The 26,799-nt window shown below is 42.3% G+C and overlaps 1 protein-coding gene across 2 annotated transcripts in view; it reads right to left on the bottom strand.

Moving 5' to 3' along the window:
* abcc4 (ATP binding cassette subfamily C member 4 (PEL blood group)) overlaps positions 1-26,554 on the bottom strand; it is a 51,723-nt gene extending 25,169 nt beyond the window's left edge. Inside the window, exons 1-14 of one of the 2 annotated variants that reach the window (XM_063212296.1) lie at positions 26,132-26,554; positions 24,641-24,751; positions 18,871-18,991; positions 15,677-15,901; positions 15,287-15,376; positions 11,597-11,760; positions 11,290-11,415; positions 7,002-7,251; positions 4,142-4,246; positions 3,531-3,620; positions 2,639-2,830; positions 1,667-1,761; positions 1,042-1,128; positions 599-695 (exon numbers count right to left, since the gene is read on the bottom strand). In XM_063212296.1, coding sequence (XP_063068366.1) covers positions 599-695; positions 1,042-1,128; positions 1,667-1,761; positions 2,639-2,830; positions 3,531-3,620; positions 4,142-4,246; positions 7,002-7,251; positions 11,290-11,415; positions 11,597-11,760; positions 15,287-15,376; positions 15,677-15,901; positions 18,871-18,991; positions 24,641-24,751; positions 26,132-26,205 — 1,827 coding nt within the window. In that variant the 5' untranslated portion in view covers positions 26,206-26,554. The remainder of the gene's footprint in view (positions 1-598; positions 696-1,041; positions 1,129-1,666; positions 1,762-2,638; positions 2,831-3,530; positions 3,621-4,141; positions 4,247-7,001; positions 7,252-11,289; positions 11,416-11,596; positions 11,761-15,286; positions 15,377-15,676; positions 15,902-18,870; positions 18,992-24,640; positions 24,752-26,131) is intronic. The other variant, XM_063212297.1, reaches the window with a different exon arrangement.
* Between the last annotated feature and the right edge of the window lie 245 nt (positions 26,555-26,799).

Below are 26,799 nucleotides of genomic sequence, written 5' to 3'. Positions count from 1 at the left end.
CTGATGTTGCATAACCTTTTGGATGTTACTGGGAATAAATCAAGATGTTTTTTTGAAATGTTAACAATCACCAGGATCTCGGCAAAGGCTGAAGAAAAACAAATATTCTCAGGTACTGACAAGTCCAGGGTAGTGTGAGCATTACAACTGCATGTTGAAATTGGCAGAAGTTACCCTTTAAGTACATGGTGCACATGGTCAGTAGGTGTGACGCCATGATGGATAAAAATTGTGACTCCGTAAACTCTCTCCGCAAAAGGATGTCCCCGGTTGTCAATGTTCAGTCAGTGGCCAAATTAAGTGCAGCTGTTGGTCAGCATTAATTGTGAGGGATAATTAAGGACAGCTGAAAAAAAATCTGTCCGAAGAAGAAAGTGACTCCTGTCGCGTCCATGCTGTACTACGCTCTGATGACGTAAGTAAGCCATCCTTTCGCTACTATCCTTAATTAATAGTACGCTCCTGGCTATTGTCAGATTTATGACCGCTAAAGATCTCGTATGTCAAAACTAAATAAATACTCAATATACTGGTTTTTTTGTTCTAATCTAGACCATACACCGATATGAGGATATTAACAAGGCAAAAACAGTTGTACCTCTTTCAGAACCAGGATCTGATCTGCGGCTTTGAGATACTGCAGCTGATGTGTGACCAGGATACGAGGCTTCTTTCTCAGATAACCACAGATGCACCTGGTCAGAACAGACAAAAGCACACAGTTAACCCCATTCAATAATGGTGGCATCAATGGTTTTAAATATGCAAATCACTTCAGAAGATTTGTGTTTGGTATATTCAGACAGACATATTGATTTACAACACAAATGAGGATATTGTCCCTATACTGTTGTTAAAAAGGACATGATGGAATAGAAGAGAGTTAATGTGAAGTGAAAGTGAATTCTTTGTATGACCAGTGCATGTAAAGAAATTGACAATAAAACCTACTTGACTTGAAGTCTAGTAGAACAGAACGGCTTTTATTGACCCTATTGTTCAGTGAGGTGATGTGACTTCCTGTAGATGAGGTTCACTTACTGTTCAAACAGGTGTCTGCTAACCTCTGTATCCACGGCACTCAGAGGGTCATCTAGCAGGTAGATATCTGCATCCTGGTACACAGCCCTACACACACACACACACGCACACACGCACGCACACACACACACGCACGCACGCACGCACGCACGCACACGCACGCACACGCACACACACACACACACACGCACACACGCACGCACACACACACACGCACACACACAATTTCAGTCAGGTCAACAACCTATTCATGACTTAAGGCTAAGTACTTTCTTTCAAGGATAAAATCATCCCAATGCATGACACTTACTGTACCTATTGTACACTTTGTTTGCAACTTCTCTTGTGTCCTTCATTTCACTTAAGGTTACCACAAGCCATTTATTTACCATTTATTCAACAATTGACATCAGATAATCTTGGGTTGAAGAAGAGTTCAGACCAAAAACACCCCCTGTATATCGAGCTAGCCAGATTGCTACAAGTCTGTCAATCACCTGATTGAACTGGACAGGTAAAAACAGGCCATTTGGAATATGTTGCCCTGGATTAGAATCTAATGAAGGCTGCCCGTCATTGTTGTTACAACATAATCCTAATGTTTCCCCACAAGCTAGTACTGTACCTGGCCAGGTTGACCCGGGCCTTCTGTCCTCCACTGAGCGTAGCTCCCCTGTCCCCAATGACAGTCAGGTCACCTTGCGGTAGCAGCTCCATGTCCTGGGAAATCACACACACCACCAGACTTTAGATAAGAACAGACAATGGAACACACTGGGGTAATGGAACACACACTGGGGTAATGGAACACACACTGGGGTAATTCCATTTAAATGGTTCTGTTGTTTGGTTAACAGGTTATAAGTGGTAACCGCTGTTATAGAGTTGTCTATGTAGAAGGGAAATACTCACTGTGTGTATTTATAACAACCTTCCCAATTTATTCCATGTACACACTAAGTGCAATGAATGTATATGTTAAGGAGAGCTGCGAAATTGATTTTTGTTACGATGATCTTATAATTTACTGGTGCGTGTTTAAACTTATTTACCAACACACTGTATCTAAATGGTACCACACATTAAGGATAGTCTAACACTCAATTAACTTAAGAATACAGCAAAACAACATGCTACAGTACATATCTTATTCAAGGTATTTGTATGCATCAAGTTGCACACAGGTAGCTTGGCGATGCCATCCTATGTACTTCAACCCAAAGATTTTGACTCCGCACATAGTCTTGCGAAAGCCTCCAAGCTCGGTTCGCTTACTGTTGAGAGTGGTGACGCAGAACTCACCCGCAGAGTCCGTTACTGTTTGGTTAAGGTAACACTATTCACACGTTTGTCTTGTTATTTGTACACTTTTGCGACAATATGATGTATCGTAACAGTCATGCTAATAAAGCACAATTTGAATTCGGAACTCTAATGAATTTAAATGGCAGAGTAAGCTCAGACCATCCCCCACCCTGCATGGAGATGGATTCCTCTTAGCTTTCGCCAGACTGCTTGACGGAGTCAACAGTCGGCTTTCGCCCAGGCTAGCACACAGGTCTACCGTACTGTAAAAAAAATGGAGCCAAACCCGTACCCTGGTCAAAGCGCAGGCCTTCAGGACTCGCTCGTACTTCTGCGTCTGCATCTCTTTGCCGAACAGGATGTTGCTGCGGATGGTTCCGGGGAAGACCCAGGGCTGCTGTGACGCGTAGGTCAGGTCACCGCTCACCTTGATGGTGCCCTTGCTGGGGGACAGCTCTCGCAGCACGGCACTCAGGAGCGAGGACTGTGGAATACACAGGGAGAATGGAGGTTTTCATTTAAGTTCCAGTTCAAGAGGTTTATTGTCATTGTCATGGCATTGTCATACAAGTCAACAAAGTTATGTGTGGAGCAACAACACTTCGTAGTTTTCATTAGCACCATATGTCACGTTTTCGATATGGAAGATATGCATGTGTACATATATGCCCTATGTATGCAGTATATACTTTATACCTTGTCAGACACGCATTCGAAACAATTTATTATGAGCAAAAGTTTTTGTTCATTTCATTTTTTTCCACATTTCAATCACAACGTGGATTACTATAATAAAAACTTTTCTTTAACTCATTTACTTACAATACCCCAATCATAACATAAATAAGGCACTATGTTTCCCTGTCTTCTCTCATTCCATTCTATCAGTGAAGTGAAAATCATTGCCGTGCCGTTAAATCAGTCAGGCCAGCGGGGGACAAAAATAAACTTAACAAGGGATGAGTGGAGTCGCTGCAATGTGAACCATGTGAAGGACTGACCGCAAATTCCTTTTTGGAACATCCCCATTTCTCACTTAACATTCAAATTCCTTTTTTTTTCCCTGAATGTTCTGTATACTCCCTAGTTGTGCCAGGAAACTGTGAATGAGTAAGATAATTACAAGGAACAAATAATACAAATAATTCAATGAATGAATGAATGAATGAATGAATGAATGTCACCTTTCCAGCTCCAACTGGTCCAATTACAGCCAGGAGTTCACCCGGTTTGACAGTGAAAGAGACGCGCTGCAGGGTTGGTGCATCCAGTGTCTGATTGCAAATACACAAAGAAAGAAACAGTCAGACTCAGTTAAAAAACAAGATTACTCTGCCACATTAGGCATTTGTTGTGGCCACCCGGCGCTGCAGTACTGTGTATAACTGAAACAACTGAACTTTCCACAGTCATACCCTACATTACTGAGGCAAGAAGTGTTTATGGTTTTGGTGTTCATACAGGTTTGTACCAGTATGTGTGGTGTACATGTTTGTGAGTGTATGTGTGTTTGTGCGTGTGTGATATGTGCATTTGTATTTGTTGGTGTATGTGTGCTTGCCTATGTGTGTATATGAGATTGTGTGTGCACTGCATGCAGATGACAGAGAGCGAGAGCGCGCGGAAGAGAGAGAGAGAGAGAGAGAGAGAGAGAGAGAGAGAGAGAGAGAGAGACCGAGAGAGAGAGAGAGAGAGAGAGAGAGAGAGCGCGAGAGAGAGAGCGCGAGAGAGAGAGAGCGCGAGAGAGAGAGAGACCGAGAGAGAGGGGGAGAGAGAGAGAGAGAGAGCAGCACACCTTGTCCCAGTAGCACATGAGATCCTGTGCCTCCACAAAGCTTTCCTGTTTCTCCTTCTGAGGCAGCACTGGGTGCTTCTCAATCTCATCCAGCAGCAGGAAGGTCTGTAATTGGTCAAAGCAAACAGAACAGTTAAGCTGTGGGGTGCCTTTTTAAAGCTCCTTTAAAGTCATACACTGCCCCCCAAAAATAAAGGGAACACCAAAAGAATGAAATGCAACTCCAAGTCAATCTTCCGTGAGATCACTCTGTCCAGTTAGAAAATCCATTTTGCCTACTGTTGTGGAAATGTAACAAGCAATGTGTCGATTTTAGAGGTTATAACCAAAATACAAGCTATTGTGCAAGTGCTGTGCACAGACCATCTCTTTTTTCTTCCTTTCTGGTAGATTTTTTGGTCACCTGCACATTTTGACAAATTCAGGTTTGTGTGTTGGGTGTTATTTTTTGGAGCGGAGTATATTGTCTGAGCAAAGTGCAGGACCCTTAAGAACAAACATGTGAGATGTGGAAAACATCCTTTTCCCATTAAGAAAGTCTGTGAATGGACAAAGCATTCAGCAGAGTTAAGTTTTGAGTTGCTAAATGATATTTAAACTGTACTGTATATAAACGTGGTTCAGGAGGAGCCCGCAGAGTGATTGGCAACGGTCATTACTTCATTGAGTTTTAAAACCTCCGACCATCCACCTTGGTCTTGTGAGAAAGGCCCTCGAATTGAGGGGATCTCATCCCGCAGGATCTGCTCTCAAAGCATCCTGGGACCGAGGCCAGCTATCACATGCTTCACATGCGTACTGTACAACACCAAGCACTCGAGGGCAAACTAGTGAAATCCCCCTTGGATCCCTAAAAGCACATTCCACACTTTTGGAAATGTGATTGTGTGTCGTGTTTTTGCTTTAACCAAAATGTTTAAAATTGGTCAACTTCAAAACACAACGACATAGCTTAAGATTCATCATTACTGTACACATACAAACTCGACATGAGCTTTTTCCCGTGCCAAATTTGCATGTAAATCCTTCACTCCTCGTCTGTTTTGAAATGCACTGTTGTCCTCAAGAATTCCTGTTCTTTCAAGTGTGGGCAGCAAGATGTAGCATAACAGCATGGCAGCAGGTAAAGAACTACAACATTAACAGAAGTATATCATTAACAATGCTCCCATCAATGTACTCCCTGAAATAAATGAACAACTACCAGTGACAGGTATCCTTGATTAAGAAACTAAAGGTCCACTCCTGGCACATAGGCTACTCAATCCGGCCAAGACACAGCGGTGCGTACCGCTATACACTTCAGAATGGAATGCACTGCTTTGTGCCAACCAGGTTTCATACAAGCCTACGCTTGCTCATACAGCGAGTCACACAATACATTACCTCAACAATTGCAAGGACCCACAGTCAGTGACTACGGTCATTCATCCAATTCATCTTAGTCAAGAGACTTTAGTTGTAGGCAACTGGACGTTTTGTAAACCATTTAGTCTGCCCAACTGTCAGACTTGGTTCTAATTCTGATTAGTCCGTTCTACTTCTCTGGCCTCGTCATGTGGAAAGCGGCGTTGGGAGGCTTATGATGGAAAAGGGGCTGGTCCCTCAGCAAGTCGTCAATACATTTGAATAGATCTGATTCCTACTTAGAAATAGAACTGATGTAAATCTAATAGTTAAACAGAAAGTTAAACTTTCAAGCCACAAAATAAGTCTCGTTTCCTATTCCTACAACTTAACACCCCTAAACTCCTAAACTCCCTGCCTACAACTACATTTCCCCATAAATAAGTATGCTGTCTGTAAAGTGATTTATAAATCAACACGTAATCCAAGCGGGCATGAGGTTTCTGTGCTTTTGCAATCTCAGGAACATGTGATATAGTCCAGAACTCTGATAACATATGCATCTACGCAATTTGTTGCCTTGCACCCGCCTACTCTCTTTCCCTGCTCTTCCAATGTTTACATTTTATTGGTCTGATTCCTACACAGAAGAGATCCTGTCTCATACAGCACAGAACCCACATTTTTCAGTCTATGCACTAAACTGTGTGCATGTTTGTATGCGTGTGCGTTTATGCACAGGACCTAAACAATTGCATAAATCGTGCGTTTAGATCAAAAGTGATCAAAGGGAATAGGTCACAGAGGTCAGCTAAGAGGCTTTGGCATGTATTTGCTTCATTCCTGATATTGGGCTGATTTAGCTTATCACTGAGTGGACCTGACTTGTCGACCTGCTGCATTCCAAAATGAAAATTCCATGTCTTTTTTTTTCGCCACACAGCATCATAGCTTGTTAAAATAGAGTTAACTGACTATGAAACTTTACTGGTCACCCAATTTCCTTTCCTGCTGGTGAATTGACTCTGGTCGCTCAATGTCAACCCTCTACAGCAGTGTTTCCCAACCACGGGTACGTGTACCACTAGGGGTACTTGAGCACTCTGCAGGGGGTACTTGGAAAAAAGTAATAGCAACAAATGCATGGAGCATAGTCACACTGAGATAGAGGAAGAGATGTAGAACATGGGTTAGGGGGTACTCGTGGTACAACAAAAAGGCTCAGGGGGTACGCGAGACGAAAAAGGTTGGGAAACACTGCTCTACAGGGCAGGCTTATGATGAGGCCAAGGGGGGCGTTGGCAGGCTTATGATGCGGTTCAGGGGGCGTTTTTTTCAAAAAAGGTTGAGAACCACTGCTCTATAGGCTAGAGAAACGATGAAATCACTATGCCCTGGAAGTAGGTTTGTATAGCAGATGGCAGCATCCATCAAAAGCAATATAATTTAATAATAAAGACGTAAAAAGGTTATACTGTATGGACCGGTATATATATATAATTGCTAGATGTACCTTAATCCTGCGAACGCTGACGAGGGACTCTGAGAGCGTCTCGATGGCAGCAGGGAAGAAGAGGGTGACAGTGAGGCGCACAGCTCCGTACAGAGACACCGCCACAAACACGCGGCTGGCCGTAATGATGTTGCCTAGCAACACGTGCGTGGTGAAGGTCACGAAGACAATGACCTTGCTGGCGGCGAAGAAGGAGGCCATGTTCAGGCCTCGCAGGTAGGAGCTCGACATCACCTTGGAGATCTCCTTCCTGAAAAGAAACGGGCGAGAAGAAAAGAAAAGAAATAAACAAACAAGGTAACACAAATTAAATAGAAATGCACTCAGAGAGTGCAGACCTCCGCCAAGGAAGTTGTTTGATAGTCAAATGTTCTATGTTAAACCCATTTTTTTCAAGCCTTTTTGCCTTGTTTTGTGGAGTTAGAAGCTGGAATGAATGCTGGATATACAGAAAGACAGACAAACGCAACCGAAAACATAACCTCCTTGGCCGAGGTAAAAATCTGCATCCATGGAAAATGCCATACTTTTTTTGCTGTGCAAGCCACTATTTCACAATTTAAGTGAACTGACAAAGAACTCCTGTGCTAGGCACTTTTTAAAAATGTTCCTCTTACTTATTACTTAACTATTCTGTTTGAACGCTTCAGATATGTCTGATGGTTGATTCTACATTTTTAACCAAGACTGAGGCTACCATTCAACCTTCATTACGTTAATGGATCATTTGTAACGACTCTTCTATAAAATATAACATAAAAAGATAAACAACTATGCAAACTATGCTAATGATGAATGAACTGTGCTTGTGGCATTATGTGAAAAGACGTTATAGGCATGACAAATTGAATAGTTAATCCAAAGTTCTTTGAGTTCAATGACCTTTAAGAACCTCCGTACTTAGATTATATCTCTTCAATCTACTTGTATAACTGGTTAAATTTTTACTTCACTACCTCCAGCATGTTGTACATGTAGATGATGGCAATCATAACATAAAAGTGTGTATTCAAAGTTCTTTGAGTTCAATGACCTTTAAGAACCTCTGTACTTAAAGGGACACTGTGCAGGAAATGGTCAAAAAAGGTACTGCAACTATGCTGCTTATTGAAATTGGGCTGCCTATTGCCAAATTTGATCTTTACATGAAAGTTTACTAAGTAATAAACAAATATTTTCTAGTATGGTACAGTCATTATGTATATCATGTAGATGATGGCAATCATAACATAAAAGTGTGCATGCAAACGTCCAGATGCCGAGCAAACTTCTCCTCTTCTCAACTGCCAACTACCGGTACTTACTGTACATTATTTAGGGACCACCATTTTCTTTCATTTTTGGGGGGTTTTCTTGCCTTCATTGAAAAGGATAGTGTTTCTCTCAACAGGGGCTTTATAGCCCCCCAGGGGGAGTTGGGGAGCCCTAGGGGGCGTTGAAAAGGAAACGGCTGAAAGGAGCGGTGCTTAGTTGCCATTGGGGGGCACATTAGTCCATTTAAGTCAATTCTGTCCAGGCTTATGATGAGGTCAAGGGGGCGTTGGGAGGCTTATGATGGGTTCAAGGGGGTGTTTGTTAAAAAAAGGTTTTGAGAGGAGACAGGAAAGCAATGGGAGAGAGAGACAGGGGAGGCTCCGGAAATTAGTTGAATTCAATAGTAGGCCTACAAAAGTACAAGACATTAGTGTCAGTGTGTGAAATAAACTTGCTTATGTGCTTGTGATTGAGACAACTGGCTATCTGCAGTAGAGCATTACCGCAGAGATACACCAGCGGCGACGCGACTCAAGCGACAGAGTGTAGCAGCAAGCGATACGAGAGACTGAGGAGACTAGAGTATGTCCGTACAGGCAGAAGGCAAAGCATTCAAGCATTCCCATTGGCTGTGGTCACTGACCTCTATACAGTCATTGGCTGTCGCGGCTTGTCGCCGAACCGCGTCATAAAAAGTTGAAAAGATTTCAACTTCAAATTGTCGCGCTGGTCGCGCAAATCGCTCTAGTCTCCAGAATCGCTTTTGTCTCTCGACTCAATACAAAGTCAATTACTTCCGTCGCTCGACTCGCTCAGATCGCCGCTGGTGTATCTCTGCGGTTATGCAACACAGTGTAACTTAACAAGGGACCCGACAGCCACAGCACAGGAGTTGATCACAGGGTGACCAATCGAGTTCACAACAGGAGAAGGTGACACAAGCCCAGTTGTGTAACAGAGACAGGAAAAGACAGATACAGATACAGATACAGATACAGATACAGAAAGAGAGAGAAAGAAAGAAAGAAAGAAAGAGAGAGAGAGAGAGCGCGAGAGAGAGAGAGAGAGAGAGAGAGAGAGAGAGAGAGAGAGAGAGAGAGAGAGAGAGAGAGAGAGAGAGAGAGAGAGAGAGAGTGTGTGTGAGAGAGTGAGTGAGTGAGTGAGTGAGTCATGTGACACTAGTTGAGAGGTTAAGGCGTCATGAAAAGGCTTTGAGTTATTGTCCTGGCCAAATCACAGAGGATGACGCTGGTGTTGTGTGCCTCGTGAGCCTAGACCAGGGGTGGGCAATTATTTTGGGCAAAGGGCCACATTGGGTTTTGATTATTGACAGAAGAGCCAGACAGATATCGCAGGCAACTTGCCTATGTTATTAATAAGAAATAATGTGCGCTGACATAATTTGTTGGCTATTCAAGTCCTACAAATTGTAATGAAATACACGTAGATGAATAGTCTATACAGTAAAGGATGATAATCTGAAACCATTAGCGATTTTATAAAATGTTGTGTGACAGTAGCTCTTTGAATTTAAAGGTTAAAGACCTTTCTTGTAAGGCTCTGTGGGCCAGATGAAATGACTCAGCACAGGCCGCATGTGGACCCCGGGCCTGAGGTTGGCCACCTCTGGCCTTCAGCAGAGCAGAGTTCAATAAAAAGTTAATAACAAACACGGGATGTCGAAGAACAGCCGAAGATAAACACAAACACACACACACGCACATTCTAACAGACTCTCACACACACATGCAGGCTCTCATACACACATGCTCTCTCACACACATACACGCACAGACTGTCACGCTTGGCAAATCTCACTTGCAAACGTCTCTCCAAATTGTCTCACTCAATGTGACCATAACACACACATGTTGGCACAAGGCAGAATGACATGCATAATGGTGTCCTAAATACACAAGCTGGACAGTTTTGTTATAGTGCAAGTTTGTTTTTGATAAAAGAAAGATTATTTGGCTGGAAAGTACCCCATGCATATACCTAACCCACCCCAGGTACCACAGACCTTAAGTACAAATTTATCTTGTGACGAACAGATACAGTATAAAAAAACGCTAAAGGTATGTAGACACTTGAAACCATTTCTATTTGTTGAGGAGTGATGTATAGAGATAATTTATTGCCATGCCTGTCACTTTGGTATTAATGTATTGTACTAACAAAGATGGTCAATGGTAACCAAGATAAAATCACACCATACGTCACCATTTCAACAAAGCGTGATCAAGACAAGTGCGGGCTCATAAATGGGTGCGACTTTCCATTGGAGCCCATTCATTCTCTTAGTGTCCAAAGGGGCTATAAGCTGCCATAGGACTGCAGCTTAAAACCTTCTGGAAGGTCCTCATGGCAGAACCTCCTTGTGATCCATCTCCACCTTATCAGTGGTCTCTAGTACTTATGCCGTGTCCAGACCAAGAGCGAACTACGCAGCCTGGTAGCGTGGGTAGCAGAAGAAGTTTCGCCTTGAAGTCGCTGTATTCGCTCGAGACGCAGCATTGACATGTTTGATTCAGCTAATCACATAACGGCTCTTGCTTGACAGCCTGGGACATTCGGAGATATGAACGTTCCGATTGGCTTTCGCCGAACAGCGTCAGAGAGAATTCGCCTACGATTAGATTTAGTTAAATCGTCATAATTCGCTCTGGTAGCGCAAGAAGCTTCGCTCCTGGCGAATTCGCTTTGGTAGCGCAGGTCGCGTGCCCTCCATAGAGAAATAATGACTTCCGTCGCTTCATTCGCTCCGTTCGCTCCTGGTCTGTACACGGCATAATGGTGCCATTTATTACCGTGACACAACTGCTCTGTTCCCCACCGGCAGCAGGCACACATGCATACAGGAAATGAGCCTTTGGCTTTATCCTGAATTTAACTCTTAAGAACAATTCACAGGATGACATCAGCATGCTATCTTTCAAAATATCAAATTAAGTCACTATCCATCTTCATTACAGAAGTAATAAGACATTTAACACTAGACCTCCCTCTCCTTCACACACACATACACACTTACCCCCTCACATCGTTGACAAGGGCTGAAAAAGGCTTTTCCCAGGCGTACATTTTGATGATGCGAATACCAGACACAACCTCGTTCATAATACGGATCCTGCTATCAGTCAGGGTGGCAGTTTTACTCCTAAGAAAGGGGCCAGAGAGAGAGAGAGAGAGAGAGAGAGAGAAAGAGAGAGAGAGATCAATGGTTGGTTCATTATGAAAGTACCGTAATGATGATAAGTATTCATTATGAAATAATGTTTTCCCATTCACACATAATTATTGCATTTATCACTACACACATATAAACCCATTCATTGTACCTAAACTTCGAAAACAGACGACCAAAAACAGTCTGCAGAGGCATGAGAAAGACGAGCACGGCCATTCCTGCAAGGCATGATGGTCCGATCTCCTGCCACAGTAGACCAATCACAGCGGCCGCCTGAAGAGGCCCCACCCACAAGAAGTGCAGGAAGATGGTAACCTGTGGCATGGCAACAAAGAGAACATATTAAAACATTACAATTCAAATCCAAATTTCAATGAATTTATGCATTTTACCCCACCGTTTTAGTGATTAGTTATTTTACATGTTATGGTTCATGGTCCAGCAATAAGACCTGACAAGATGAAAATTCAGAAAACGTTAAAACAAAACACATAGTCAAAAGATTTCAGCAACTGAAGTTTTTTTTTTTTACATCTGAATAAGTTTTGAGTTTTACTTCAAAACTGAAAAGTAACAACAGGGGGGGTCAAGGACAATCTTCACAGGTACAGGAACAGAAATGGGCTCTTACTTGAACAGAGAGACATCACACACTTCTAAGCTTACTTCATCCCAATGAATGAATCACTGAAACTTATATATTTTTTACACTAGGAGTAAAGCCTTAGTGTTCCTGTAACAAAAAACTGGGATCCATGTCATTTTTTGTCCCCAACACTTTTGTGCGGCCTGTTACAATTTGATGAATCATTAAAATTGAAATGTTTTTATGTTACAACAGAGGTCTGTGTGTTCTTGTAACACTTCACTGCGGTCCACATGGTTCTGTTTCCCAATTAGGGATGCAAATTATCGATTAATTCATTAATCATTAGCTGATAGTCTTATCGATCGACTTACGATTAATTGATAAGCGGCGTTTCCCCCCGAAAAAATCTCAAAGTTTCTCGGAAATAAGCTACTAAATCTAAAAAATGTAATAAAAAATGTACATAAAATACTACATTTAAATTAATTCTATTTCAATTCTTTAATCTAAAGGTGATTTAAATATTCCCACTATTCACACCCCTCTTCACACACACTCTTCATATGCCCATTTCTCTTGGGTCTCTTGTCAGTTGAATTTTCGATGAATTGCGATTAATGTTTTTTAATCGATTAATGCATTGCTCGATTAAAGTCGATTAATCGATTAATCATTTGAATCCCTATTCCCAATGCATTCTGCTCACCTTGTGGTGTAGTGTATATTTGCCTGGCCATGTGCTCAACACAACACACACCACCACCTGCTCTCTCCCATCATCACTACAGTATGACCAGTCAACCTGCTGCTCACTCACCTGCCCGCCCTGCCGTTTACACTTGCTATTTATAACCCGCCGCCGTTCACTCATACATCCGCCATTTTGTCTGCGTGTCACACACGTTCAAACAAATCACACACAGCTATTGTGCGTAACATTAGCTCAGGCTTGCTTACCACATCTACACATTGGTGAGTCATCATATGGCCTACTGGGTTTTCCCCCTAGCACTTTACAGTTAAGGCGGCCGTCACCTTGACAACAGCCACCTACCACCTTGACAAAATCCTATGAGGATAGAGATAAAGATTTTGTATTGTGAGTGTCATTTCTCTAAGTCGCTTTACCAAAAAAAAACATTGTATAAGCAAGCACCACCTTGACTAACAAATGTTCTGTGGAAAACACTGACATGTAAAACATTAAAAATATTTGAACATTCACAAGACCAGAGCAATTTGCAAAGGCAACTAAGCACCACCCCCTCTCAGCTGTATCATTCTCAACCTCTCCGTAGAGCTCCCCAACGCCCCCTGGGGGGCTGTACCACCCCGGTTGAGAAACACTATTCTACACAGTGCAACTTTAACACATATTGTGGGAACATATAGAAAGCACTTCTGTGAGTCCATCACAGAAAACAATTCTGTGACCTCCTACATAGAATGCCAAAATCCGTGAAACTGACACAATCTCCATGTCCCAAGTGTGCGTGTTCATTTCAAGGAATTCTGATATCAGACGGGGTCCGCGACTCTACATGCTGCTGTTTTTCTGACTGTGCCGTAAGTTGTTCACTCGTGCAATCATTTCAATCACATTTTTTCTGTGAATCAAATCAGTCTGTACTCATTTGTGAAGAGATAAAAGAAAATGTTGACATGATAGTACAAATCACAAAATACAAAATACTGCCTTCTGTGTATTTTGTATACCCAGCTGCAAAAATCTCACTCCAAGATTTCTGGAAAAGCCTGATGTTTCAAATTCAGACTATATTACGATCGCTTCCAGAGTAATATTTTTTAACGATTATTATTATTACTGTGCACTTTCTCAAATGAACCCCAGACAACTGGCACTGCACAGCAGCCTCCAGAGCTGGTGTGTGAATGTGGGAAAGTATATGTGTATTTGAAAGTGCTTTGAGTCAACTCCATAGTTGTGTTGTATTGTATTGTATTGTATTGTATTGTATTGTATTGTATTGTATTGTATTGTATTGTTTTGTATTGTATTGCTATGTCTGTCAGTTGTCCAGAGGGTTAGGCCAACTTTCTGGAGGGTTTACACAGCACACTGTAGGTGTTGACCTTGCTCGCATTTCAGACAATTCTTGTTTTTGAGTCATGACTGGCGAGTGTGGAATGAACATAGGTACAGTACTGGAGTGTGTTTCTCGACAATGCTGTTGCTAACCAACTTACTTGGTTGCAATGCAATTTCCCATTGGAAACCTAGTAAGTTGCTCACTGGTTAGCTACTATGCTTTCGGGAAACGGGGTTCTGGGTTCTCTAACCTTTATTTCTCAACATGTTTAGCTAATTCACCTTGGATCAAACAGGATAGAGCCCCCCGGCTGGGAGCTTTTGAGGTACCTGCGAGTGCGACCAAACATTTTGAGTGTTTGTCTGCCAAGTGAGTTATTTTTAATGCGGTACAAGCTTTTACGCAAGTTCTGGTCAGATGACAATGCCCAATTGTTCCCAGTGCTTACAAGCTCACAGCATGGTGGCACGTTTCTGTTGCCTCCACCTTCAAGTACTGGGTTTCTGAAGTCCTAAACCGTCAACTGGGCTTCTTACTTTAGTACAAGACACTTCAAGACTTGAGCAGGGCAAGTGTGTGCATACATTGTTGAGCACTTTGCTTTAATCAGCTTTCTCGAAAGATTAAAGAAATAGTGGGGCCGTCTTGGCCCTTGAAAGCCTCTCAAGATATGTGCATGACCATAAAACTAGTCAAATGTGCATTACATTTCCATGTACATTTTTGATGTTGTAATCAGCTTTTTGCATAAAATCAGAGGTAATATTTATGCTCAGTTGATTTCCAAACCAGAACAGATGGCAAACTCTGAATCAATAAGGGGTTATATCAGTCTTGACAGATTGAGGAAAATATATTGGGTTTTTTTTTCTTTTTCTAAAGAATATAATTAGAAAATGATTAGAAAAATCATCTGTGTCCACACCAGGAGAAGATGAAAAAGCATTACCTTTTTCAATTGGACATAAAATAGATTGGCTGAACTTTGAACACTCACATTGCCTTCACTACTGCAATATGTGCAACACATTGCCTTTACTACTGCAACACTTTTTTATACCACTGTCTAATCTTCTGTTTTTTCGCTTAGTCATGCTTCCGAAAGCACAGAGACCGAGAGACAGGCCACGGGCCTTGTGAAATGCCCCCAGTTAATATTTAACAGCATTCAGCATCCTGTTTCCATAGATTCAGACATTACCTGATCAAACTTGTTGACGTCGTTTGACAGCAGGTTGACTATTTGCCCTGTGGTCGTCTGGCCCATGGCACTGCTGCTTAAACACAGAGCCTGTTGGGGGAAAAAAAGAAAAGAAAGCAAAACAAATAGAAATTAATTAAAAGAAATAATTAAAATCAACAAACAAATGAAATATTTAGAATGAAACTTTGTACTGTGATATTAAACCACCTGTGTTTACTGAGTAGTTAGCAGGCAATTTTTGGTTTCTTATTATATTGCATAAATTTAGTGAGGGGGACCTTCAGGTGACATTTGTCCCAGGCCCAGCCAAAGCTGTCAGCAGCCATACACACAAACACACACAAACACACACACACACACAAGAGACACACACACAGACAAACACACCTTTTTGTAGATCATGTGACACATGGCGACCCGTATCTTCATGCCGGCCCTCTGGACGTGGTAGAAGTAGAGGTGATGGAGTATTGCCAGGCCGAGGGTGCACAGGGACAGGCCAGCCGCATAGCCGTACGCCTCCGACAGCGCCATCGCCTCCGCCGTCCCCACCCGCTCGAAGAACTCGATCAGCTGGCCCAGCAACACTGGCTGGATCACCTTGATGGCTTCCTGGTGAGGAGTAAGAAAGTAAAATACACAAACAAACAAATAAATAAATTGGGGTATTCTTTACTTTTTGTTTGGTTCTTTAAATTATTTTGCTCGATCAGTTTGCCACAAACATGTAAACAAGCACAGGGCTTCACTATTGCAGTATACGACAATCTTTGACAGGTCTAGTATAATGCCACATCCCCCAGCATTTTATAGTTAAGGCGGCCACTTTGATAACAGACACCGCCCACCTTGACTGGGTTCCCTGGAAATATTGTGATTTTGCATTGTGAATGTAACTTCAAATTATTAGCTGGTTTTCAAACAAAAGGGTAGTGTACACACTCATGGATGCAAATTTCTAGTCAGCCAATCACATGGCAACAACTTAATGCATTTAGGCATGGAGTTATGTGCTGTGTCTCATATTGTGCACTTGTGTCAGTGCACCGACGGTTAGTGCATAGTGCACAGTGCACTGAGGTCTTTAGTGCATAGTGTGTTGTGGAAAAGTTTGAGCACTATCAACTGTGCCCTCAGTGGAAGTGACGAGTGAGCATAGCATTAGCTCGCCAAAATATTGGTTGGCTACTGTTTACACTGCAGTGTCTCGTGCTTGTGTTTCCATCACCCCAACTGGCAACTCTGGCATACAATACTTGGCTTGGCATAAAAAGGTTGGTGCCTCTGCCACATTACTTACAGAATTATGAGACTGTTGACTTGACCATACTCTTGTACTCGGAACTTAACGCCACATTTCTTCCATTTCATTTACAAGCTGGCCGCCGTTTAGCGGGCACAGTGTCCATCATTAAAGGGACACTGTGTGAGATTTTTAGTTGTTTATTTCCAGAATTCATGCTGCCCATTCACTAATGTTACCTTTTTCATGAAACTGACCACCAGCATCAAATTCTAAGTATTCATTATGACTGGAAAAATTGCACTTTTCATACATGAAAAGGGGGATCTTCTCCATGGTCCGCCATTTTGAATTTCCAAAAATAGCCATTTTTAGCTGCAAAAATTACTCTACTTGGACCATACTAGAAAATATTTGCTAATTACTCAGTAAACTTTCATGTAAAGATCAAACTGGCAATAGGCAGCCCAATTTCAATGAGCAGCATAGTTGCAGTACCTTTTTTGACCATTTCCTGCACAGTGTCCCTTTAAAGCACTGCATTTTTGGCCATTGTTATTGTTAGGGCATCATCCAGGCACTTTCAGTGCACTGAAATTACCAAAATTTTCAGCGTGAGTGACCTACGCACTGAAAAAAGTGCCCAAACTGCACAAGTGCAAGGTATGAGACACCTGGATTGTCAAGATGATCTGATGCAGTTCAAACTGAACATCAAAATGGGGAAGAGAGGGAGAGGTAATTTAATTCACTTTGAACATGGCATGGCTGTTGGTGCCAGATGGGCTTGGTTTGAGAATTTCAGAAACCACTGATCTTTTGGGATATTCACATGCAACTATCGCTAGGATTTACAGAAAATGGTCTGAAAAAGAAAAAAATATACAGTGAGTGGCAGTTCTGTGGTCAACGATGTTTTATTGATGCCAGAAGTCAGAGAAGAACGATCGGGCAGGTTTGAGCTGATACAGAGGCAACATTAGCTTTAATAATTAGCTCTTACAACCGAGGAATGCATAAGAGCATCTCTAAGCGCAGAGCACCATGAACTTTGAGGTAGTTTGCAACTGCAGCAGAGGACTACATCGGGTGCCATTCCTGTCAGCTTGGAAAAGGAAATTGGGGCTAAAAATTGCACAGCCTCACCATAATTGGACACTAGAAGATGAGAAAAAATTGACCTTGTCTGATGAGTCTTGATTTATACTGCCACACTCAGCTCGAATGGTCACAATTTGGCGTCAACAACATGAAAACATGGATCCACCCTGCCTTGCATCAACCGTTCACGCAAGTGGTATAACGGCGCACTTGGCGCAGGGGTTTTTTCCTTGCCAAAATTTGGGCCCCTAGGACCAATTGATCTTTGTTGGAATGCCACAGCCTACCCGAGTATTGTTGCAGGCTGAATTAGGACAGTTCTGAAGGCAAAGGGGGGGTCCAACCCGGCACTAGTCCAGTGTACCAAACATAAAATACTTCATATGAATCAGGAGAACATAGCCCTCCAATGATGATGGTAGTCACATGTCTTTGATACAGGCTGACCAATCACCACCTTGACTGTGGGAAACACGTTCTTGTTGAACTCTGTAGCGTTAACACTAACTCTGTGTAGAGTTATCACCCTGCCCTGGCTCACCACAGAACAATTTGGCAGAGCCCAGTATTCCCTGCTGTGGTTGACACTGCACACAATCGGAGGACAAGAGAATGTTCGCAAGTTTACAAATGACGGCTTTTTTCCGTCTCCGCCAAAATTGTGTGGCTTTGTTGTGAGTGAGTGGGCTGTGGTTTGGTGACAGCAGCATGTGGAGTAAATCAGTGTTTCTCAACAGGGGTGCCGGGGGTGCCCTTCAGGGGTGCCACGGAAATGTGGCTGATAAATAAAATTATGTAATATAATACATATTTGTCTAAATTGATAAGTTAATGCTAGTCAGTGGAATCTTTTATCTGCCATTTACGCACAATAAAGTAAATATAGGTCGCCCCATGGTCAGCTGCAACTTCAAACGTAGGTCGTGTGACGTTTCCAAATGTGTTACTTTTCTAAGCTTGTGTGGTATCGGATGCGATGCCATGTTACGGCTTGTTGGTTTGGGGTGCCTTGAACTTTTTCATGAATTGAAAGGGTGCCTCGTCTAAAAAAAGGTAGAGAAACACTGGAGTAAATGATCTGCTGTTGCAGTATGTTCAAGTCTAAGTAAATATGGGCATTTGGAGCATCTTGTTTTGAGACTGCATTTTTCCATTAGGCTTAATTGAGCTTGAGGAGAACAGCAGAACATCAAAGTAGAACAGCTCTATTTTCAAAGAATGAACTTATTAAGAGTACCTCCACAAAGTTGAATATGCCCAGGACTGCATAGGGCCTCCAGTAACATCTGATGATGGCTTTGGTCAGGCTTGGATCCCTCATCTCCTTGGCTGCTTTCCGCACCTCCTGGTCCCAGTAACTGCAATGAAAGAGATACATTAGTACTATATTTTAGTGATACAGTTTCCATGAACATTGTACGTATAACAACAGAGGTGTCACTTCTGTGATGATAGTAAGTAAAACAAAACTTTGTTTAAAAAAATAATAACCAATTGACTCAAGACAGGTAGCTTCAGTGACTCAATGAAGTCACCAGTGTTTAAAAAAGAAAACATGGAAGGGTGTTTTCTCTCTGAAAAAGGGGTTTGACACCAGTTACAGTGTAAAAGTACGATGTTACACACTGTGACACGCTGTGCCTAACTGTACCTTATTCATGTCCCATGTCACATGAAGTGTAACCAGAGATCCATAGAATTCTACAAGGTCAACAGACCTCGCAAACACTTCAAAAAACCAAAGTAGTTTGCAGACAGAGCAACAGTGTAACAGTGACATGGCAGTTGCAGCGGACACCACAAAAAAACTCTCCACTGACTCCGCTTCATGTTGGAAGTTTTTATCTCCTTTATCTATATGTAGCTTACAGTTGATGTCTGTGAACTTCTTCTCTATGAGGTTGTGTGTGTGTGTGTGTGTGTGTGTGTGTGTGTGTCTTTACTGTACATTTTGTGCTTGGTGAAACAATTGCAGTCGCCACTAAAAACCCTTTAGACTGACCCCCATGACCCCAGTAAGAACAGTGAGCAAAGCTACAAGAGTTTCACTGTCGTTTAGTTTCCCCTTATCACTAAAATGTAAAGCTTAACCAGAGGTCTGTAGTGTGTGTGAGTGTATGAGAGAGTGAGTGTGTAAACGCATGTATCAGTATGTTAGTTTTTACAGCACATGAGCTTGTGTGCTTGCGCGGGTGTGTTTGTGTGTAATTACTGTTAATGTCTACATCAGTGATCTGCAAACGCCGGCCCGGACATGGCAAACGCTTGGCACGTCATAAAGAAGAGCCAAATGAAGAGTTCAGATGCAAAACCCCCTAAGTGCCTTTTCAGAAAATAATCTTAATTAATTTTTATTTAATAAAAAGCTTATCAAAGTTGCATATTTTTTAATTTTATTTATGTAATATAACTATTTATATGTATTATCAAGTACATAAATGTAAACCAAATCAACAACGGGGTTCTCTAAAAATATAGAAGTGCAGGTCTTCAGAAATGGAGTTAGAGGGTTTTGCATCTGAACTCTTCAAATGAAGACATATAATGTATGTCCTATCGTAATCATACAGTCCGGCTATTTGTTTAGCCCTCCAAATGAGACATCTGCGCTTCATAATTTGGCCCTTGGGGAAAAATATTTGGAGACCACTGGTCTATATTAATATTTTAGCACATTGTTCACTGCACATTGGAGTCTCGTCAATCTTCTGTGCAAACATTTGTTAACTAGATTTTTGACAATTAAAGGGGTATGCCACTATTTTGGGGCTTAATACAGTTAAAATCGTTGGCCGGGGTTTATAAAGGTGGTAAAGTGTCTTATTTTCATGTTAAGCGTGGTCTTGCTTTAAGACAAGTTAAAAGAGGGAATATGTCTCTAAACTAGTGAAAGTCAATGGATCTGTGTAGCATTGTAGCATGCTACACGGATGCATTGACTTTCAGTAGCTTAGCGACATACTCCCTCTTTTAACTTGTCTTAAAGCAAGACAACGCTTAATATGAAAAATAAGACACTTAACCACCTTTAGAAACCCCAGCCAACGATTTTAACTGTATTAAGCCCCAAAATAGTGGCATACCCCTTTAAGTGCACTTGAGACTTTTACCTTTTGACTAGAATTATATGCATGCCGTGTGCAAACCCTTGAAAAGGCAAACACGTTTCTGATGGACATATGGGACATAGCAGCATATAGAGTTGCTGTAAGTGACTAAACTCCTTTTGAATAACCTTATTGACCCCAGTAAGAACAGCCAGAGAGAGAGAGTAATACTAATATTGCTTGTTGGGATTCCCCTTTGAAACTATATAGTATAAAATACAGTTTGCTATAATGCCTTTGGAATGATGCCTTTATAACAAAACAATGAAAGAGCTTGTAATAGTGACAGCCTTTTTGGGTAAGTTCCTAGTTCTTGCCCTCTACAACACTGGGGTAGTCATGGACAACAAGCGGTTTAAGGAGTTACACACTGGCAGCCAGGTCATGGGTTCAACCCCAGAGCTTGCGCTGAGTGTGTGTGTGTGTGTGAGTGCGTGTGTGTGTGTGTGTGTGTGTGTGTGTGTGTGTGTGTGTGTGTGTGTGTGTGTGTACTACCTCTCTCTGAGAACAGGAGGAAATGAAAGCACTGACTTTATATTTCCATTCATTCTGTCTCTGTTTTGAAGATGAGTAAGCGTACATGCACGTGTGTGCGTTTGCGTGTGTGTGTGTGTGTGTGTGTGTGTGTGTGTGTGTGTGTCACAAGACCTTCCAATATGCCCCAAGGTGACATCATATCAGAGTATGGCACCATTACAACACAATGCTCCTTTGCTATCTGCTGTCTGTCACGCGTTGAAACAGGAAGTTGGTGGTCGTCATGTACAGTCAGTTAATGTCTTGATCACGATGACAAGACAGAATCACTTCCACTTTCTCTTCCACATTACAGTAGAAGGAGAAACTGTTTGTGCAGTTTCACATCCATACAAATTCTTCTGTACTAACAAACTTGTTGATAAAATCCAGCAGTGAATGATAAAATCAAAACAGTGGCATGGTAGGGCTTGTGGGTGAATAAATAAGTTAAACCTGTAGACCAGTGTTTCCCAACCAGGGGTACGGGTACCACACTGCAGGGGGTACGTGGAAAAAATTAACAAATGCATGGGGAATAGTCACATTGGCATATAGAGCATGAGTGAGGGGTACTCATCTTAGGACAAAAAGGCTTAGGGGGTACACAAGACAAAAAAGGTTGGGAAACACTGCTGTAGACAGACATTTCTGCCTTATCAGAAACCAGAACAAGACCAACAAAAATGCCAGCTCAGAATTCCAAAATTAATTTCAGTGAAAACTGACAATAAAGATCACATCATACCAAATATATTGGATCATATAGCATCGCATCATAACTAGTGTATGCGATCCTTACTACATCAACAAAACAGAGGCTCCCCTCCACAATCTGAGCACATGGCCTGGTAGCACCAGAATTATTATGAACTAGAAGCAATCGGAGTGCAAACCTCCACCAAGGTCATGGGGTCACTGATGGCATAACATCTGGGTGGTTGACGTTTAAGTGCGTAATGAAAAAAAAAAAAAGTTTTTCCAATTCCTGAAAAAAAAGATAAAAACAGAAAAAAATAAAGCTCATAGCGGTCCGTGGAATTTCGCCTAATTTTTGCCATTTTTGGGAAAATGTGGATTGCGGTGTGACATCCTTGGTGTGACATCTACATGCTGTGGAATCCTTATGCCTATGTAACTTACAAAAAAAAATCCTGGACCCGGACCGAGATCTGGATCACCACCAAAATGTAATCACTTGTTCCTTCACAAAATGTAATCAAAATCCGTTCATATTTTTTGAGTTATCCTGCTGACAGACAGACAAACAAACAAACAAACAAACAAACGCGACCGAAAACATAACCTCCTTAGCGGAGGTAATAACCGCAATGATACACACATTATAGATCTATTATATCAACATTATATGATCCCCTTGCCATTCATGATGGAGGTTTGTTAAAAAAAAGGCAAGGTGCTTCCACATCTCTCACCCAGCCTTTTCCTGACTGGAAGGTTGCCAGTTCAACTCCCGACCCGCCAGGTTGGTGGGGGGAATAATCAACCAGTACTCTCCCCCATCCTCCTCCATGACTGAGGTACCCTGAGCATGGTACTGTCCCGCGCACTGCTCCCTAGGGGCGACATTGAGGGCTGCCCCCTTGCACGGGTGAGGCATGAATGCAATTTTGTTGTGTGCAGTGTTCAATTGTGTGCTGTGGAGTGCTGTGTCACAATGACAATGGGAGTTGGAGTTTCCCAATGGGCTTTCACTTTAATCATCATTCTCCCAAACACACCAATTAGCTGGCATGGGGCACCTAAGTCACGCCCTCTACTTCCTGGTTCATGGGGCAGACAGTTGCAAAATATTGAATGGAAGTGAACGAGGCGAGTCGTGGTGGACTTGTGGTGCATAAGTGGAGGTCCAAGGTTTGGATTGTTGTCGAAAAACCCCTAATTTCAAGCCCAGTAAATATTTTTTGACTCTCTCTGCCCCATGAACCAGGAAGTAGAGGGCGTGACTTAGGTGCCCCATTATAGGTACAGCAGCCTGCGGTACGGTACGGTACTGTAGATCAGCTCATTACAGGAAACACCTGCGTTAGCCAGGTGGACCAGCAAAGGCCATTTTTCCAGCTTCCTGAATCTGGCATGGACACTTCTGATTATTATCATAATCAGTCAATGTGTGTGTGTGTGTGTGTGTGTGTGTGTGTGTGTGTGTGTGTGTGTGTGTGTGTGTGTGTGTGTGTGTGTGTGTGTGTGTGTGTGTGTGTGTGTGTGTGACTAAGGGGTGTTAATGACTAGATTCTAGTCAATTTTTTAAATTATTTTTTTGTTAAGATTCTAGTTACTGATGTACATATACCGATGTCACCCCGGCCATGTAGGAGGCTCTCGTCACTAGCTTCATGACAGAGGTGACATTAGAATGGCGCCATTACATCAAACTGCTTTGCAGTCTACTACTGTAGTACATTGAAAGCAGAAGTTGTAACATGGATGGATGGATGGATGGATGGATGGATGGATGGATGGATGGATGGATGGATGGATGGATGGATGGATGGATGGATGGATGGATGGATGGATGGATGGATGGATGGATGGATGGATGGATGGATGGATGGATATTCACAGCCAAATCACAACGAGGAGCTCAGTGACCAACCCAATAGCTCTCATAGGTAAGCTACTCAGTATCTTCAAATTACTGTACCTCCATTTACTGTCATGCCAGACCCCTTGGAAGTGAAACGTACTGAGACCTTTATTGACATGGTCTCAGTGCGGTTCTCTTATTAGTCCTCACAAGTCATGCTTGTGACAAGGTGTAATCACTTAAGGAGGCCTCTAGAGGACCGGGTGTGATAAAAAAAGAAGAGTGACTCACAATAAAAGCCTACCAGGACCAGAAAAATCAGCCAGTTCTTCTTGCAATACACTCACAATATGAACAAAAACAGAACTGAGTCCTTTTGCCGTCGTTTCGTTATTTGGTCCACTTAAAGAGGACAGAGTTTGGTTCACTTAAAGGGGGCCAGGTGTGGAAACCCTGTAGGAGACTATGAGAATCAATGGAGTTCAATGGAATGTCACTCCCATTTAGGAGGCTGGACTTGAAGAGTTCAGATGCAAAACCCCCTAAGTGCCTTTTCAGAAAATAATCTTAATTATTTTTTTATTTAATACAAATCTATCAAAATTGATTTTGTTTTATTATTTATGTAATATAACTATTTATATGTATTATCAAGTACATGAATGTAAACCAAACCAACAATGGGGTTCTCTAAAAATATAGAAGTGCAGGTCTTCAGAAATGGAGTTAGGGGGTTTTGCATCTGAACTCTTCACTTGATTCCACTTTGCTGCATTAGAGACGCGTACCTCAACTCATAATGGTCTACCATAATGAAAATCTTTCAGCCGACTCACCTCTGTAGCTCGTCTCCCAGCCTCTGGGAACCATCCTCCGGGAGAACACGGTACATGTCATTCTCTTCCAGTCTCCGCTTGTAGCCAATAGAAAAGAGAGGATTGAGCCACCTGTCGAGAGAAAAACAATAATATAGGTCAGGACCAGTGAACCCAACACCCCCCTGACGAGACAAAAAAATACAAAATAATACTTAAGACAAATAAAGGTTAAGCCTGGCACAGATACAGAAGTAGACTTGGAAACAATGGTAAGATGATCAGTCTTTGTTGTCTAAGGGCGTATTCACAAGAGAGAACTCTGGTTGGTGTGAAATAGGCTTAGCCAGACTGTGGGTGAGATGTACTTTAATCAGCAAAGTATAATATGATTTCCCCTCCAACACAGTGCAGCTGACAAATAATCAGCCTTTAGAACAGCACTTTCAATGAGAAGGAAGACCCTGGACATAAACCAATTCTTCACTTTAAGCCTGAAGTAGACAGACAGACACACAGACACACACACACCAGGGTTTCCCCCAACACTTTGCCGTTAATGTGGTCACCTTGACGAGAAACACCTGCCACTTTGAGACATTTTTTGTGAATGTAACTTTGAAAGTTCTTAGACAAATGAAAGTACTCCGGGAAACAAACACTGCTTATGTAACATGTCTGACACCTTTCTGTACAGGGGTTGGCGGAGCACAGGATGTCCCCTAAATGCTGTAAACTAGCCATGTTAGATATTTTCTAAAGACCACCCACGGAAACATGCAGGCAGGTTAACATGCACAGCCTACAGCTTCCTACACAGCGGACAGCAGGGGTGGACAGGTTAGTTCAACCTAGCACAGCTGGACACAGGCAATGAACTGAGCTACTCAAATTTGAACCAAAACCATGCGTTCTTTGTTAGCCTTTCCCACGCAATTTTAACACACTTACATAGCACTAAAACCGGCTTGCGTGACTGAATCCTTTACTTACATGGGAAAAGTTTTGACATTTTTGTGCTCAGGGAGGTTAAAATGTATAACCTGGGGCTACTTGTCGGACACTGTCGTTGAGATGTCACCTCTGACAAGACCATGGAGATGTGACCAATCTATTCCTAGCCCTAGAACACATACTTTTGAGTGCGTGTGCGTAATGTTCCTGTCCTTTGAAGTAGCATTCCCAGCGTTTGCGCTAAGCGTTCAAGTGAACATAATTCGTCACCTATAGAGCCACCAGCCAACTTACAACGCTGGTAATGTATTTGATCAACACAATTCTATGGCTAGTGGGCTATTTTCATTGTTTCATTCTCCTGTCATTATGATAAGTCGGTTCGCTTGACGCTACATTTTGAGGAAGTGGTGGCCGTGCCAGTGGCGACAGTTTCATTTTTTACAGATATGAACAATAACTTCAAGTTTACAGCACCCCCGTGTCTTGTGACTTTCTGTTTGTTCTCATTGAACTGTTTAAGAGGCTTCCACAGGTCATAACAAAGCAGTCACTTACCAAAAGAATATTTGAGATAAAAGATTGGCGTTGGCAGACGGGTTGCTCTTAACATCTGTACTTAATGGCTCCATGGTGTCTGAAGGGTATTAGGGGGTGTCCGCCGAAAACTCTTTGGTAAGCTGTCTCCACATAGATAGAGCTACCTTCCACAGCTCAAGCGGATATATTTTGCTCCGTTGTGTAACGTCGTCTCCTGCTGCACATGTTCACCAAGCGAGCGGTTCGCATCGGCTGAGGTAATAAGACATGAGGCCGAAGTTTCTGCTTGTCGTTTGGTACCGCCCATTTAGTCTTTGATTGAGTGTTACTGGAACACAATTGGCTAACAGAACTGACCAGGAAAGTGTGCTGGGTCTGTTTCTGTAGCCCCTTTGTACTTTACATTAAAGCCTACGCAGAACGTTGAACAATTTGAGTGGATGGATAAATTGAGTTTGTGTAGGAGGCGAGTGGCGAATAAGAGAAAGGAAGTGCCACAATCAATCTAGTTCCACTCTACCTGTGTCGGGGGGGGGGTTGCATCAAATCGAGGCTGGACTACAATTTCTTTACAAAATGCATGAGAGGTCATGGGACCAATAGTCTTACAATTAGATTGGTGGCCCCCTGTCCAGGTTTAGTGAGAACACATGTTCCATGAAGGTTAAAAGGCAGTGGCGAAACTA

This window comes from Engraulis encrasicolus, chromosome 12, assembly GCF_034702125.1.
Source record: "Engraulis encrasicolus isolate BLACKSEA-1 chromosome 12, IST_EnEncr_1.0, whole genome shotgun sequence".
NCBI classification, from domain to species: Eukaryota; Metazoa; Chordata; class Actinopteri; order Clupeiformes; family Engraulidae; genus Engraulis; species Engraulis encrasicolus.
This window is presented reverse-complemented; position numbering and strand designations above follow the sequence as displayed.